General features: G+C 58.8%; 3 protein-coding genes across 3 annotated transcripts; 2 read left to right on the top strand and 1 right to left on the bottom strand.

The window, feature by feature from the left end:
* The first annotated feature begins 224 nt into the window (after nt 1-224).
* MYCTH_2295817 (uncharacterized protein) lies at nt 225-4,458 on the top strand. The gene is made up of 3 exons (XM_003659094.1): nt 225-647; nt 812-2,536; nt 2,624-4,458. The coding sequence occupies exons 1-3, from the start codon at nt 513-515 to the stop codon at nt 4,214-4,216; spliced, it is 3,453 nt and encodes a 1,150-aa protein (XP_003659142.1). The 5' UTR covers nt 225-512; the 3' UTR covers nt 4,217-4,458.
* A 1,012-nt stretch (nt 4,459-5,470) lies between these two features.
* On the top strand, nt 5,471-7,923 carry MYCTH_2136821 (uncharacterized protein). The gene is made up of 3 exons (XM_003659093.1): nt 5,471-5,986; nt 6,074-6,450; nt 6,617-7,923. Exons 1-3 carry the CDS (start codon nt 5,785-5,787, stop codon nt 7,478-7,480), a joined length of 1,443 nt encoding a protein of 480 aa, XP_003659141.1. The 5' UTR covers nt 5,471-5,784; the 3' UTR covers nt 7,481-7,923.
* Nucleotides 7,924-8,447: 524 nt separating this feature from the next.
* MYCTH_2295813 (uncharacterized protein) lies at nt 8,448-11,384 on the bottom strand. Its single transcript, XM_003659092.1, has 2 exons — nt 8,876-11,384; nt 8,448-8,784 (listed from the first exon to the last, which is right to left on the bottom strand). The coding sequence occupies exons 1-2, from the start codon at nt 11,226-11,228 to the stop codon at nt 8,678-8,680; spliced, it is 2,460 nt and encodes an 819-aa protein (XP_003659140.1). The 5' UTR covers nt 11,229-11,384; the 3' UTR covers nt 8,448-8,677.
* Nucleotides 11,385-14,264: the final 2,880 nt, after the last annotated feature.

The following is a 14,264-nucleotide window of genomic DNA, read 5'->3' as shown; positions in this document are numbered from 1 at the left end:
CTATGGAATACATTCACCCACGAACTGCGGCTGCGCGCTCCCGTATTCCGGATACCCCCAGGTTGCTCGCCAGTCGCCGGAGATCATAATTGCCTTGCCCGAAATCGAGCGTTGTCGTCAACAAGGGCCGGGGTTATAACAATACAAACGCACTACACCTACGTGCCTTACACTGCCTTGTTCACACCCCCTCCCGGCAACTTTCTTCCTCTTCGACCCCCCCCCCCCCCTTCTCTTGCACCCCAAAACCCACCTCCTCCCTGTTCCTTCTTTTTCCCTGTCTGGATGCGGACACACGGCGCACCCGAGCATACATCGTCAGTCCGCCTCCATGGCCTATCTTTCCCCTTCTCCTTATAAGGCCCAGTGCGTACGAGCTTGAGTCTGGGCTCCGTACCCTTTTCTATCGTAGCACTAGTTCCCCTTTCACCCGACTTCTTCCTCCGGCGAGTGTGCCCGCGTGGATTTATACGCTCCTACCCGCCGTTGGACAATCACTTGCCCGGGTCTCCATGGACATTTTGTTTTCACACTACGCCGTCGGGGGCCTGCCCAAGTCGGCGATGGCGGAGGTTGAACGGCGAACGCAGGATTTGCTCGGATCCAGCAGTTTCCAGCGGATGCTGGAGCTGGAGAAGAAGTACAAGGTATGTTGCGCGCTTGAACCGTGGACCTTGCTCCCCTCTTCCCCCTCCTTCTCTGGACTCACCCCTTGCTTGGTAGGGTGGTTCGTGTCTTGATTGCTTCATACGTGTTGGCTTCAACCAAGTGGGGCGACGTGTCTCTAACATTGCGGTTGCAAACTCGACAGAACGAGCGAGCGCGAGCCTCACATCCCCTCCTCCCCTCATCTCAGTCTCAACCTTCAACCGGACTTAGAAGCGGCCCACCTCCTCGACCTGCCCGCCCTGCCTCTTCCTTTCCGCAAGAGCAGTTCCTCATGGTCAACGCAACGAGACACTCGGTCATTCCGCATTCACTATCTATCACTATCCCTCAGGCCGCCGACGACCAAAGGCGGAACCGGCAAAGCGAACGGGAAGTCAAGGAGGTCGACAACGAGTCCACAGATAGCGGCACCCCGACAAATAGTGAGCCGTCTCAGAAGCAGGTCAAGTTTCTCGCTCCAGAAAACGGAGGCAAGAAGGAAGAGGAGGACGAGGAAGAGAAACAGGAGGAGCAAGAGGAGGAGGAGGAGGAGGACGACGACGACGAGAGGTCGGAGCAGTCGTCGATTTGCCAGTCCCCCAGCTGGGAGGGCTACGGCCAGAGAAAGAAGGACAAGAAACTCGAGGCCGAGCGTCGAAAAAGAGAAAAGGAACGTGCTGAGAAGGAGGCCAAAGCTGCAAGGAAACGGAACACGGCAAGGCTAAGCAAAGCGCCGCCGCCGCGGCCGCCAGTGGCAACCGACCAGGAATCCCGGCCTTTCGCGTTAACTGCTGCAGATCGCTCAATGTCAGATCCGCTGTTGGTCAGCCGGGGCGGACAGCAGAGTGCTCAGTCCCTTCATCGGCCAGAAGAGGTTTCGAAAATGACGGTCACTGCTGGTGACGCTCAACAAAGCCAGCGGCATCGGCCCGGTGACAACGGACCACCCCAGCAACAGGGGATACGCAGATCCGTTTCGGAAGGACCAACGGTTTCCATCCAGCAGGCCGTCCCAGCAGTTCATTCGCAACATGAAAGTCGGTCCGCGCACGATGCCTTTCCACAATCAGCCTCGAGAACCCCAAGGCTGCGCCGCACGTCCCCTTCAGGAATCCGAAGCAACTCTTTGTCGCAGGGGGCAACGAGTGCCAACCACTCGCAGGAGACGCTGACTGGGACTCCAGGCGCCGAAGGGGCTCGCCGCAACGGCTATGTGCTCCAGCAAAGAGCACAGGCCGCGGAACGGGCTATGGCCGGGTTCATGGACGAGCAACTGTTCGTCAAGATTGCTCAATACTATCCGCCATCGGGCCCAAGTTCCGGACAGTCTCAGCACGCGAGGCGCTCATCTCTGACACAGGAAGCAAAGTCCGCCGCACTGAAGCTCGTGGGGATGAAGCCACCCTCAACTTCAGCCAGGAGTGCTCTCGGAGAGGCCGATCCCTTGACCTTTAAGGCGATTCCGTACTCTTCTAGCATAAAAACATCGACGCCAACAGAGGGTGTGTCCAAGTCTTCCAGTGGAGTCGACAGCTCCCCTCGCCAGCACGATCGCGAGCAACCTCCGAACTCCAGGGCGGCTGTTCCACGAGGAATGACTGACTCTGCAGCCCTCGAAAGGCCTTCACCTTCTCGAAACTCGATTAATTCGCACGATATTCCAACGGCCGGTTTCGACCTCGGCGGTCACGGCAAGACAAGCCAGAACTCGAACGACTTTGCCGCTGCGGCAATGGCCGGGTCCAACGGGCAGCATCAGCCCGTGGAAGGCTTAAAACCATCTGTTCCTTTGCCGCCATACTACAGGCTGCGCGCTCTTATGCAGTCGCGCGCAGAGAAAAAGACGTCTCAGGCGGTCGTTAAAGTGGCCTCGGAGTCTGCTGCTTCAGTATGTTGTTCCATTCCCACCCCCCCCCCCCTTCTCACTCCCTCCGGAATACCCTGTGCGATCAAATCAGATACTGATACGTAGCAGGCTCCAGGAGCAGCAGTGTCGGATGCTGATCGAGCAAAGTCGGTCGAGACGAGGCCAAATGAGAGCCCCCCGGCGTCTGAGGGTTCCTCGTCATCATCCGCCTTCGAGGATGGTTCGCAGAGCCCGTCACCAACGATGACACCAGACACCTCGCGACCACAGTCAGCAAAGGATGTTCTAGTATCCAGGAGTGAGCGTGCCAAAGAGAGCACCGAGCGTCCCGGATCCCGCGACGACGAAAGGACACTGCGCCAGTCTTTGAAGTCGAGCAAGTCGAGCATACCCCGTGCCGCCAACTCGGAAACGCGCCGAAGTATTCAGGCGGAGAAGGATGACCTGTGTAGCAGAACGGCATTGCTCATCGACACCGACTGTGATACGCAGTCGTTCGTGACTATTGTTTCCAACCTGGATAAGTTGGATGGAACCGAGCCGGAACCTTGGAGGAACACACCACGATGTCGGGCGGAAGTTCAGCAGCGGGTGGAGGCCCTCAAGCCGGTATCTAGGGCCAATAACAAGGTCCGAGATGCCGAGCCCACAATATCGCCGCCCCCGCGGTCTGCGAAACGGAGCGTGAGCTCAGCCAACGGGCCACCAGCCGCGTCTTCTATCTCGTCGGAGGAGCGTCGAGAGGGTGATGGGACAGCGCGAGGCCGGGTGAGAGCATCTCAAGATGGCGTGAGTGCGCCGCGGAGCAAGGACTCGCCGAGGTCGACGGGAACAAGACATCGAGTGAAGATGACTGAGGAAGAAAGCGACAAGAGGAGGAGAGGTGCCGCGGAAAGGCATCAGCAGGATGTTCAACCCAAGCAAAAAGGTCCGCGGGTGTCGGAAGCGGTGTCGGATCTGAGAAGGCAGATGGATGAGGATGAAGGCTGGTTTGCGCGTGGTCGTGCGCAGCGCGCCGAGTGGGTGCCCAGCTCGGTCTCGTCGACGAGCTCCGCGGTTGCATCTGCCGGGTCTGTCTCTCCGGATGCTCCCACTCCGGACTATCAGCCGCCCAGCAACCCTTACTTTGCCGACCTCTCCGAGGCCGTCAAGGCGCATCCGATCCTGGGCGACATGTCGGCCTCGATCGGGCCCCCATCTCCCATCTCGCTGCCGAGCCCGCTCCACCAAGTGCCCGCGAGGCCGCCGGCACAGAACCGGGCAGACTCGGCACCGGGCCCCTCGCTGACGTCCAACTCCACCTCGAGAGCCTCGACGCCGTCGAGCCGGCCATCCGGGGGGGCGGCAGCCGCGGCGCCGGTCTCGATCCTGAAGCAGCCCAAGTCGGCGGCGGCGTCGGACCGGCCGGCGGTGCTCTCGGCGCTTCCGAAGCACATGCAGCTGCAGGCGGGCGCGGCGGCGGCGGCGGCGCCGATCGCCAAGATCTTTGTCGAGTGCTGCAGCTGTAAGTTCTACCACGACATGCCGTCCAAGCTGTACGAGTGCATGGCCAAGCCGGACGCCGTGGTGGAGGACAAGCTGCTGGGCATCTCGGGGGCCATCACGACCATGGTCAAGTGCCCGTGGTGTCAGCATAACATGAGCCGGGCCTGCTGCGCCGGGTACGCGGCGGTCGTGTACCTCAAAGAGAAGCTGCACTAATCGGACCCTTCCATCCTCATCTTCACCGACATTGTCATCGAGGAGTGGAGTGGTAGTAGCGGTTTGCGCCTCTTTTTTCTTTTTTTTCCGTTTTTTTTTTCCCGTACGATGTTGGAGGGAGGGAGAAGGGGCGGTAATTTCATGAAGGCGAGGAAGGTTTGATTGAGATTGCAGGCATCTTTTTTCATCGTCATCATAGGGGTGGCCCAAGTGTGACGAGCAGTTTGCTCACCGAGTGCCTTTTCCTTCCTTTTTGCTTTTTTAACCGGAACCTTGTTTGCCCTGGATATTTCTGGTCGGGGTTTGCCTGCCTGCCTGCCTGCGCTTCCGGTCGCTACCTCATCTCACGAGTCTTACACACCATCTTCCTCGGTTACCGTGGAGAGAATGTTGTGCTTTTCTTATTTGTACGTTGAGGTCAGGGCATCCATGTATAGGACATACTCAAAACGTTAGTTGAGAGAGAGCATATCACGCGTGTATCTATCTATTGCATTTGTACAGCTCGATATGGTGTGAGTAGACGCAAGGAGGAGGAGGTTTAAAAACCTGACTGAGCTTTTGTTCTTTGGTATTGATAAGTGTAATATTTGCTTCGACAGATTCCGTACACACAGAGTACAAACACGTACAGTATAAACTGCGTATACGTATAGATCTACGGTAGATCTCCGCGGGTGTATACAGATTACATGTAACTAATCCGTACCTATTTTACATACGGAGTACGGATTGTGTGTATATAAGCCCGGTCGTTTTCTGAGAAAGGGTGGTCTGGCAGTTTGCAGATGGCGTCACAGTTCCAAAGCTGTTGGAGCGCTGGCCAGGATGTCGTGGGTGCAGAAGAAACAAAACTGATGGTCAATCACGAACTCTGGTGTTGTCAAAAGGCGTTAGCATTCATTGGCCGCCATGCACTAGTGCTCTTAGTGTAATCCGTACTGGTAGTGTAGATGGATTTATCAGGCAGGGAGGGGAGAGGCCTTACTAATCTAATCGCCCGCCCTGACTTCCCCGGAGCTCGTTTTTTGGCCGGACGGCTTTTGGCTTCTTGGCAGCACCAAAAGGGAGATTCCGGCGATAACCTTGGATGCCCACTTTTTTTTCTCCGGCGCGGGCTGCCAGTGGTCGAGAATCTTCCTTTTTTCGATGACGCCGAGGACTCGCTAGGTGACACACCCCTCCGATCCCGCCGGACTTCGGGAGCCGAACTTTTCGCCTGCCGCACCATCACAACGCCCCCAAGTAGTCAACCGACCATTGGCCACCGTTGACCGGTCGCATATTTTCTCACTTACTCACCACCACTTTACGACCGCTGTCCCTCGATATTTCGCTTTCTTCAACACCAAGGGGGACAGGCGGCAAGAACTCAAGCACTGCAACCCCACGCGCGCGTTTCGACCGGTCCGCGCTCGAGAGAGAGAGGGTGGGGGCGCAGGGTGAAGTTATAGATATATATATATATATCGATTTGTCCCTGCGACGTGGCACGGCGTTGCTCCGTTACCGTACCGCCCAGGCCATGAGGAGGGCCGCATAGATTCTCTCTCTCTCTCGGATTCGAAATGGCCCCATTTGCCGCAACGAGCGGCCCGGGGCAGGGCCCCGGACAAAACCACGACATAATACCCGGTCCCGACCGTGCCGACCATCACGACCATCACGACTATACCGACTACGCCGACCCTCCGAGCGACCCTGCCGAGATCACGGCGGTGCAGAAGATGCTCTCGGCCACGTCAGGAAGCCTGTTGACAGGCTTGTTAGGCACGTCTCCCCACCACACCGGCCTACTCCCTTCTTCCCCTGCCGAGCGCGCTCCCAAGACAGACTAGCTAACCTCTCCTCCTTTAGCAACCCCCCTCGACGTCGTCCGCGTCCGGTGGCAGTCCCAAAGCCTCTCTCAACCGCCCGCCATCGACTTCACCAAGCTCGCCTTCCCTACCACCCTCAGCCGCGGCGGCACCACTGCCTTCCGCCCCGCCGACCTGGGCGTGACCGCCTGCTGCCGCGAAGTCTTCTTCACCACCAACACCTCCGAGGTCTGCGTCCTCGGCCCCCGCCTGCCCTCCTCGTCCCTCGCCGGCTTGCAGGCGCCGGCGCCGGCGCCCGTGACCTGCGCCGTCGAGGAGACCCAGCAGCGGACCTTCACCTCGACCTTCGACGGCCTCCGCAAGATCGCCCGCAACGAGGGCATCACGACGCTCTGGCGCGGCCTCTCGCCCACCCTCGTAATGGCCATCCCCGCCAACATCATCTACTTCACCGGCTACGAGTGGCTGCGCTTCAACCGCCGCAGCAGCCCCCATCGCCCGCGCCGTGCCCGACGACTACGCCCCGCTCGCCGCCGGCTCCTTCGCCCGCATCCTGGCCGCCACCGCCGTCTCCCCCATCGAGCTGTTCCGCACCCGCCTCCAGGCGGCCCAGGGCACCACCACCACCACCGCCGGCGGCAGACGGGGCGGCCACCTGGCGAGCACCTTCCGCGGCATCAAGGACATGGTCGCCGTCCACGGCTATCGCTCCCTGTGGCGCGGCCTGACCCTCACGCTGTGGCGGGACGTGCCCTTCTCCGGCATGTACTGGTGGGGGTACGAGACGATCCGGGGGCGCCTGAGCGACGCGCGGGAGAGCGCCGCCGCCGCGCGGAGCCACGGCGGGCTGGACCTGGACCTGGACCTGGACCGGGATCTCAATCCGGACGGGCACCGCGGTCGCGGGGAGCGGCGGCTCGACGATCGTCCGGGCCCCGAAGCGGACGAGCCGAGGGCGAGGGCGAGGGCGAGGAGGCGCTCGCGCAGCCGCGCCAACGAGAACCACGCCGACACCTTCACCGACAGCTTCATCGCCGGCGCCGCGTCCGGCGCCTTCGCCAGCATCGTCACCATGCCCTTCGACGTGGGCAAGACGAGGACGCAGGTCTTCCGGGACACCAATGTTTCTTCTTCTTCTTCCTCTTCTTCTTCTGCGTCGTCAGATGCTGCAGCAGCAGGCAGCGGCGGCGCGGCAAAGGGCGTGGTGGGCGGTCCGAAGGCCGCGGCCACCCTGGCCCCCGAGGAACGCAACATGGTCCGGCTGCTGTGGCACATCTTCCGCACCGAGGGCCTCCCGGGCCTGTTCCGCGGCTGCGTCCCGCGCACCCTGAGGGTCGCGCCGGCCTGCGCCATCATGATCAGCAGCTACGAGGTCGGCAAGAGGGTGTTCAGGGGTGTAAACGAACGGGCGCTTGCGGAGCGGAAAGGGGATCTCGGCGGCTCATGACTGAGCTCTACCCCTCCACCCCCCCAATCTGATGAATCTCTTTCAGCCCCTTTTCTTTCCTGTTTTGTATCTCTTCTTCTTTCTTTGGTGTTCCCATCTTAGAGAGCCTTTCTGTTCTTCCATCGGGTTTCATCACGGCATCTCATCTGGCAGCATGTTTGGCGTTCTTCGTTCTCGGAGTTGACTGGTACCGGATTTTTTTTCTCTCTCCTGTTGCCGGCATTCTTGGAGTCAGTCGGTCGACAGGAGTTGGTTCAAGGAAAGGGGCCCCTCTCCCCCCCTTTTCGGTGTTTGGTGGGAAAGTGAAACTCTCGACTCAAGTGCGGAAGAAAAAGAGAAAAAAAATAGGGCCGCATTGCTAGATTGGGATGATTAGACCATGCCCACATGGGCATCTCGCATGTAGCTAATCTGTACAAAGTATGTACATGTATTTTTTTTCCCGCAGGGTAGCGATGCAAGACGGCGGGAGGGAGTCGGCGAGACCAGACATTGAACTTAGCGTTGTAACAATAAGTCATTACGAGCCGAGTCGTGTCAACGATCATCGGTCGTGTTCTTGACGAGAGATGCTCATAGTCATCATCTGTGAGAATACTCGGGCTGTAGATATGTTTCACCTTAGTGGAATGCTTACGTGGTGGCGTGTTCTTTACCTTCCTCAATATCACACCCCCGGCAAAATGACGTAGGATAGACCGTCCATGAGCCGAAAAGAGAGAAGGCGTTTGCTTCATTTGTACTGCTCGGCTAGTCCGCAAACTTTTCTAGTGGTATCATGGGGGGTTAAAAGCGAAAGTTTTCTGAAAAGAAGATAAATAGAGGGGACAGTCTGAAAAAAAAAAAGAAAAAAAAAAGAGAGAGTGCGAAGCTGCCAACTTCCTGCTTCCGCTCCGCAGGACAACCAACAAAGAATCAACCGGTAAAGTGGTATATTACGAGTGCCAAATGTCAAATTGCGAGGTTCGAATCCCATCAACGAAAGAGAAGGGAAAAAAAGCAATAAAATGCAGGCAACATTGCGTGGCCGCCGCATGGCAAAAAAAAACACAGAAATCAAAAAATTGCCCGAGAGGATAGGGCGCATCGAGAAGCAAAACTCATCCTGAACCTGACACAATCTCACTTGTTCTCACTTTACACTGGCGAGCTCCAGCGCCAACAATGGGGAGGGGGCAGGGGGGATTGTATCACAACTTAGCGGCGGATAGGGGGCGGTGGTGGCCGAGCGCCAGGTCCTCCCTCGATGCCGCCGGTCAGTTCGGCCACCCTGGCCTTGATGCGGGCGACACGAGACTCGATCGCTAAAAGAAAAAAGGGCACGTGTTAGCACCCTACGATGTTTGGCAAAAGCAAAAGAAAAAAAAAGGTGTTGCGTTGGACATGGGCACTTACTCTCTTCACTGCTGTCGTCCGTGAAGCTCGTCGAGAGCCTAGAGGCCTGTGTGGCCTGGCGGTAGGCAGCCCGTTCGGCGGCGTTTTTGCGCATCTGCGCCCACCGGTCCTGCGGGTCAGTAGCGCGAGCCGCGGAGGCCGGAGTGGGTGCTGCCTTCTTCTCCTCAACGACAGGCTTCTGTTGTTGTTGTTGCTGCTGCTGCTGCTGCTGTTGCCCGGGGGACGGGACGCGAGGGGAGTGCCTGGCGATGGGAGGTGGCACTGCCTCGTCTTTATCCGTGCTGTCCTCTGGAACAAAGGCGGGCTGGTCCAGAAGCGGGCCCTGATCGAAACGAGAAAACTCGTCCTTATTAACGACGTTGTTGTCCGTGCTCACCGGCGAAACTTCCTGGGGAGCGGATGGCTTAGGGGCCGGAGCAGGCTCAGGAACGGGCTGGGGTTTCCGCAGGACAGCGGGATGTTCCTTTGAAGGGGGGGCCGGGGCCTCTTCCCGCTCCGTGGTCTTCTGCGGCGCGGCCGGGGGAGCAGGGGAAGCAGGGGCAGCAGGACCAACAGGATCAGCAGCAGCAGCAGCTTCCGCTTCCGCCGGGGCGGTCGGGGCAGCAGGGGCAGCAGGGGCAGCAGGAGCCGCTGGAGCCGCTGGAGCCGCCGCCGGGGAAGCAGGCGCGGGAGAGGACGACTCCTCTGCGGCAGCAGTAAGCGACTTGAGCTGCTCTGCGGCGTTCTCGGGCAGCTTGGAATTCCTGTTCTTGCGGCTGAAGAGCTTCTTCAAGGCGCCGCCGCCGCCGGCAGCAGCGGGCTTGGCCGCCTCCTTGTGGAGCTTCTTGTGCTTCTGCCCGTCGGGGCCGACGCCGGGTTCCGGAGAAACCATCTGCTCCCTGGCTAGCTCCAGGGCCCCCGCCTCTTTCGGCGGAGGTACAGGGCTTTGCGCTCGCTCTGCGGGATGAACCTCCTGAGGTGGCTCTAATCCCTTCTTCTCCTGGTTCGGCGCTCCGGGGGTTGGCGTTTCGTCGCGGTGCGCGGCCGCCGTCGCCTTGGAGGGGAGTTCCGGGCGGGCCTCATCGTCGTCTGACGTATGCGCAGCGTGGCCATTGGTGAGCGAAGTAGTGCTGACACCACGGCCGGCGTTTGCATCGGCAAGGTAAGCTTCCCTTATCGCCTCCTTATCATACTTGCTAGCCCACTTGACGGCCGGTGATGCCTCATTGAGGATGCTTGGCTGGAGCGTTAAGACACTGTTGGTCTTCTCGGCCAGCCAGTCGGTGTCTTTCCTCCCCCTCCGCTCCTGGGCCTCTTGGGCTTGTTGCTGCGCCTTCTGCTGCTCCTGCCTCTGGAGCTGCAGCGCGGCAGCCTGGATCTTGGCTTGCTGGTCCGGCCCAATACTCGTCTTGCTGAAGCCCATGGTGTTGCTCGCCTTCAGGTGCCCGTCGCCCTTCTCCAGTGCGTGCTTTCCGGTGGACTTCCTTCGATTCAACCCCTTACCGCGGCGGGTCCAGCTGAAGAAGCCCTTCTTCTCCGCGATGTAGGCGCCTTCCTCGGGATCGGGAGCTGCGCCCTTGACGATCTCCTCCATGACGAGCCAGCGGCCAGTGCGGATGATCGTTTCGATCACGGCACAGCGGCCAAAGACCGCCTTCCTCTCGGGAGTCTCTTCTGGCGCCAGACTGCTCATCCAGACCCACCAGAAGGCGTCGTCGAGATCGAACCGGACGATGCTCGCCAGCTCGCCCGGCTCGAGCTGCTGTTCGGACTCTAGCCTCGGCCTGTGGGACTGAGAGCTGCGCTGCCGAGAGGTGCCCGTGTCGATGGGAGGCAGCGCCTTGTCCGGGGGCAACAAGATGTTCGGTGTACCGCGCTCATCCACAAAGCCGGACGAGAGAAAGTCGGCCCAGGACGGGGTAGTCGGCCGCCCGAGATCACCCCTTCCGGAAGCGGGCGTGGTCCGCAGCCCCTGCACGTGGCGCAGCGAAGTACTTGTCGGGTCGTCGTCTGTATCTTCGTCCTCGTAAGTACTGGCGAAACCGATGTCCTCGAATCGGGACCAGGAAGCGTCGCGAAGGCTGGTCGAATGCTTCGAGCTCGAGACAGCCTGCGACTGGTTGGCCGCGGCGATCGCCCTGAGGACTCTGCGGCACTCTTCGGTCAGAGCCTGGATGGGATCCTCGTACTCGGACCATTCCTTCAGCGCCCGGTCTTCATCGCGGTACTGGAAGTGGTTGGCCCTCCGCAGCAGGGCGAACGGTGTCGGTGACACGGTGTCGACGATCATGGCCACCCGGTAGGTCGACGTCTGCAAAAGTGCGGGCCTCTGGGGCGGGTATTCGGTCTCCTGCAGGAGCTTCTGCAGCGACATGGGCAGCATCGATATGCCGCCGCGAACCGGCTCCGGCGCGAGCGAGCGGAGATAGGCAAAGAAGAGATGGCTCGTCGCGTCGGCCGCGCTGTCAGGTAGGTTAGCAAAACAAGGGTAGCGCCTGTGCGAGGCCCAGCGTCTACTACTTGCCTGAGCCACGACTTGTATCCGCCCTCGAACCCGTTGCCGCTATCGGTGTGCTCGAACGCCCACCAGGCCGCCATCCGGGAAAGCTTGCGGCCCCCGAAGCCGTTGTTCTTGCTATGGGCCGCGATCGCAGAGAGAAGGTCGAAGAAGTCGAAAATGATCTTTGACCGAGACTCGTTGTCGACGCTGAGAGGGATGAAAGTCTTGAAAGAATCCCTAGCCATGTGTGAGTCTGCGCTCGGCGCGTCAGTTTTATTTATTTTTTTTTCCGGCCCGGACAAGAGTTATGGTGCGACAGGTCGACGACATACCCTGCTCGCCGACTTTGAAGAGCTCGTACGAGTCCCAGCCGACGACGCCGCCCTGGAGCCGGCTCCAGCACCACTTGATCACTCCCGAGATGACCTATAGCCGCGTCAGCGTGTTGAAGGCAGCTCGTGGGCGCGCAATTGGCGCGTGGTCGTACCATTGGCTCTGTCATCCGTAGCTCTTGGGCCAACTCCTCCCCGGAAAGCACCCGACCGCCATCTCTGCCAAAAAAGTTCCGCACAAAAGTACGGACGCCGCTCGGATCGGAAGTCGGCCGGAATGGGAGCAGGAGAAAGGGGAGATCGAGACCTGCAGGGCGCCGTTAGCTTTGCTGTTGTGGCACGGGGGGTCGCGCGGGCGCAGCAGGGTCCCAAGTTTCGATGCCATACCTCGCGCTTTGAGCTCTTCGGTGCAGAACCGGATCAGCTGCTGCACCTCCTCGGGCTCGACCGTTTTACGAGTCCACGCATCCTCCCACCGTGGTTTCTGCTCTTTCTGGTCGGCAAGCTCGTCGAGCGCGCCCTTCTTCGACTTTAGTTTGCCGTCCCGGCCCTTGAGGCGGGAAAAGAGGCCCGGCATCGTAGGTCGACGCGGTCACTCTCGGAGGATTCCCCGAAATTATGTGCAAGTTGAGAAATGTTCGACGATTCAAGTCAGACAAGAGAAGTAAGATTTCGGGCGGCACGATCCGTGATTCGAAATACTGGCGTGGGCAAATTATGCGTCGCGGCCATGCGACACTTCTAACAAGGAGAAACCAGGAATTATTTTGAAAGGTCGGGCGCCAGAGCTTGGGGGGACTGAGTTTCCGGCTCCCCTTCCCCTCTAACGATTGGGTGCGGGTCGGTCGTTGCACGCAAGTAGCGTCGCTTCGCCGCCGGTCCGATACTGCAAAAGGTGAGCTGGGAGACCAAAGAATGAGGTTACGATACGAAGGTAGATACCGAAGAAGGGTTCTTTGAATAATAATAATGATAATAATAATAAAACGACTAGAAGCGGAGGTGGAGCAAGAATGCAAAGTGAAGACGAGAAGCAGAATTGGAGAGGAAAGGAAAAAAGCGTTGTTCTCCACGTACACTATAATGAGGCGTCTTGGAGAGTCTTCAGGGGCTCGCGATCTCAGCCCAGTCGAGCGCGCCAGGAAATTGCTTCGACCAGGCGGGTGCTGTCTGGCGCCGCCTCTAATTCAACAAGACCCAAGTCCCGTTTGGCTGGGATCAGCCGCCAAAAGGTACCTGTGGGCTTGGCTCCGCAGCAAGCAGCCAATTCAGGTAGGTACCTACTGTACCTTATGTATGTAGTGTACAATATGGCAGATAACATGGCATGTGTGGACGGATTTACATCCAATGGTACCTGCCCATCGCGCACGGCAGATGCCTCTCTCCAAGAACTGGCGTATCGCGGTGCTTTTTCATTTAAATGAAGGGTCACTCTAGACGTAACGCTGGTGTCGCTCGAGCCCAACGCCGATGACTTTTCCTCCCACTGCACGCAATCTTTGGCTGCCTGCATGACGTGAACGATGCTTGGATAACAGCTTTGGTTCTTCAACGGCCAGGTCCCGTCTGATTTTGTTTTCGGCGAGTCTCGACCTGAGCTGAGTCGCTCTTTGTTTGATGATTGTGGAGTGCGGAGCGGGAGGGAAGCGCAGTCACACGCCCGTGATCAGGGTCTATCCTGCACCACTGCGTCCCCTCCAGCTGTTGCGTGTTTCGTCCTGGCACACTGCTCCACTGGGCTTTACCTCCACAGTGCAAGCTCCGCTCATCATCTTGGGATCCTCTCTTCGGCTCCATCCGCTCAAGAACGACGTCAGGTCTGAAGGTACTCCGTAGAGGGGAAGAGGTTATTGAAGGCAGGTTTAACTTACACGGCCCCTTGCACAAAACAAGAGCAAGAGTTTTGTTTCCATTTGGGAACACCTCACATTCCATACTGTATGTAATCTGCACCTGGTCCCTTACAACTGTGTAACGTATGCACATTGTACTCGGCACGGCATTTGGGCGTTGCACCAGACTGCCCAACATGCAGCAGCTAAATTTCGCGAACGCCACTTCCGGACCCTCCTGTCTCACGGTCTTTCCGTGCTGCTCAACGTCCCGTCACCCCATCCGCACAGAGAGCGAAGAATAAAAGTTTGTATATACATGACTGCAAGCAATTCACCGTCAACTCGTGTGGGGTATGATCAAGGCTACACTAGTGTAGCTTCTCAAAAAAATTTTTCTACACGCCAGTGGCCACGAAAGCATTGCGAGGTCGTTACGTGCAGCTTTCTCGCATAATCTGCTCGGTGCCAACTCATCAACCCCGCGTCGTGCTCCAGAGTCTCGTCACGGCCAGAGCGCAGAAAAATGCCAATGATTCGGGCGATTGGTCCTCTATTGACCAACCGCAGCCGGAGAGAAAGCTCTAAATGTTTCCCAGGACCCAGACGAGCTGGCATTTACGCGTCAAGACAATCGATTGAAAGAGCGCGACTCTCCGCTCGGCTGCCGGTCACAACCAACCAAACTGTTCCCCGCTTGCCCGAGGCGGTCAGAGAGTTTGCTTGCAGGGGGGCCGTCGAGA

The sequence above is a fragment of the Thermothelomyces thermophilus genome, chromosome 1 (assembly GCF_000226095.1).
Source record: "Thermothelomyces thermophilus ATCC 42464 chromosome 1, complete sequence".
NCBI classification, from domain to species: Eukaryota; Fungi; Ascomycota; class Sordariomycetes; order Sordariales; family Chaetomiaceae; genus Thermothelomyces; species Thermothelomyces thermophilus.
Note: the sequence above shows the minus strand (reverse complement) of the source record. Positions and strands in the feature narration are given on the sequence as shown.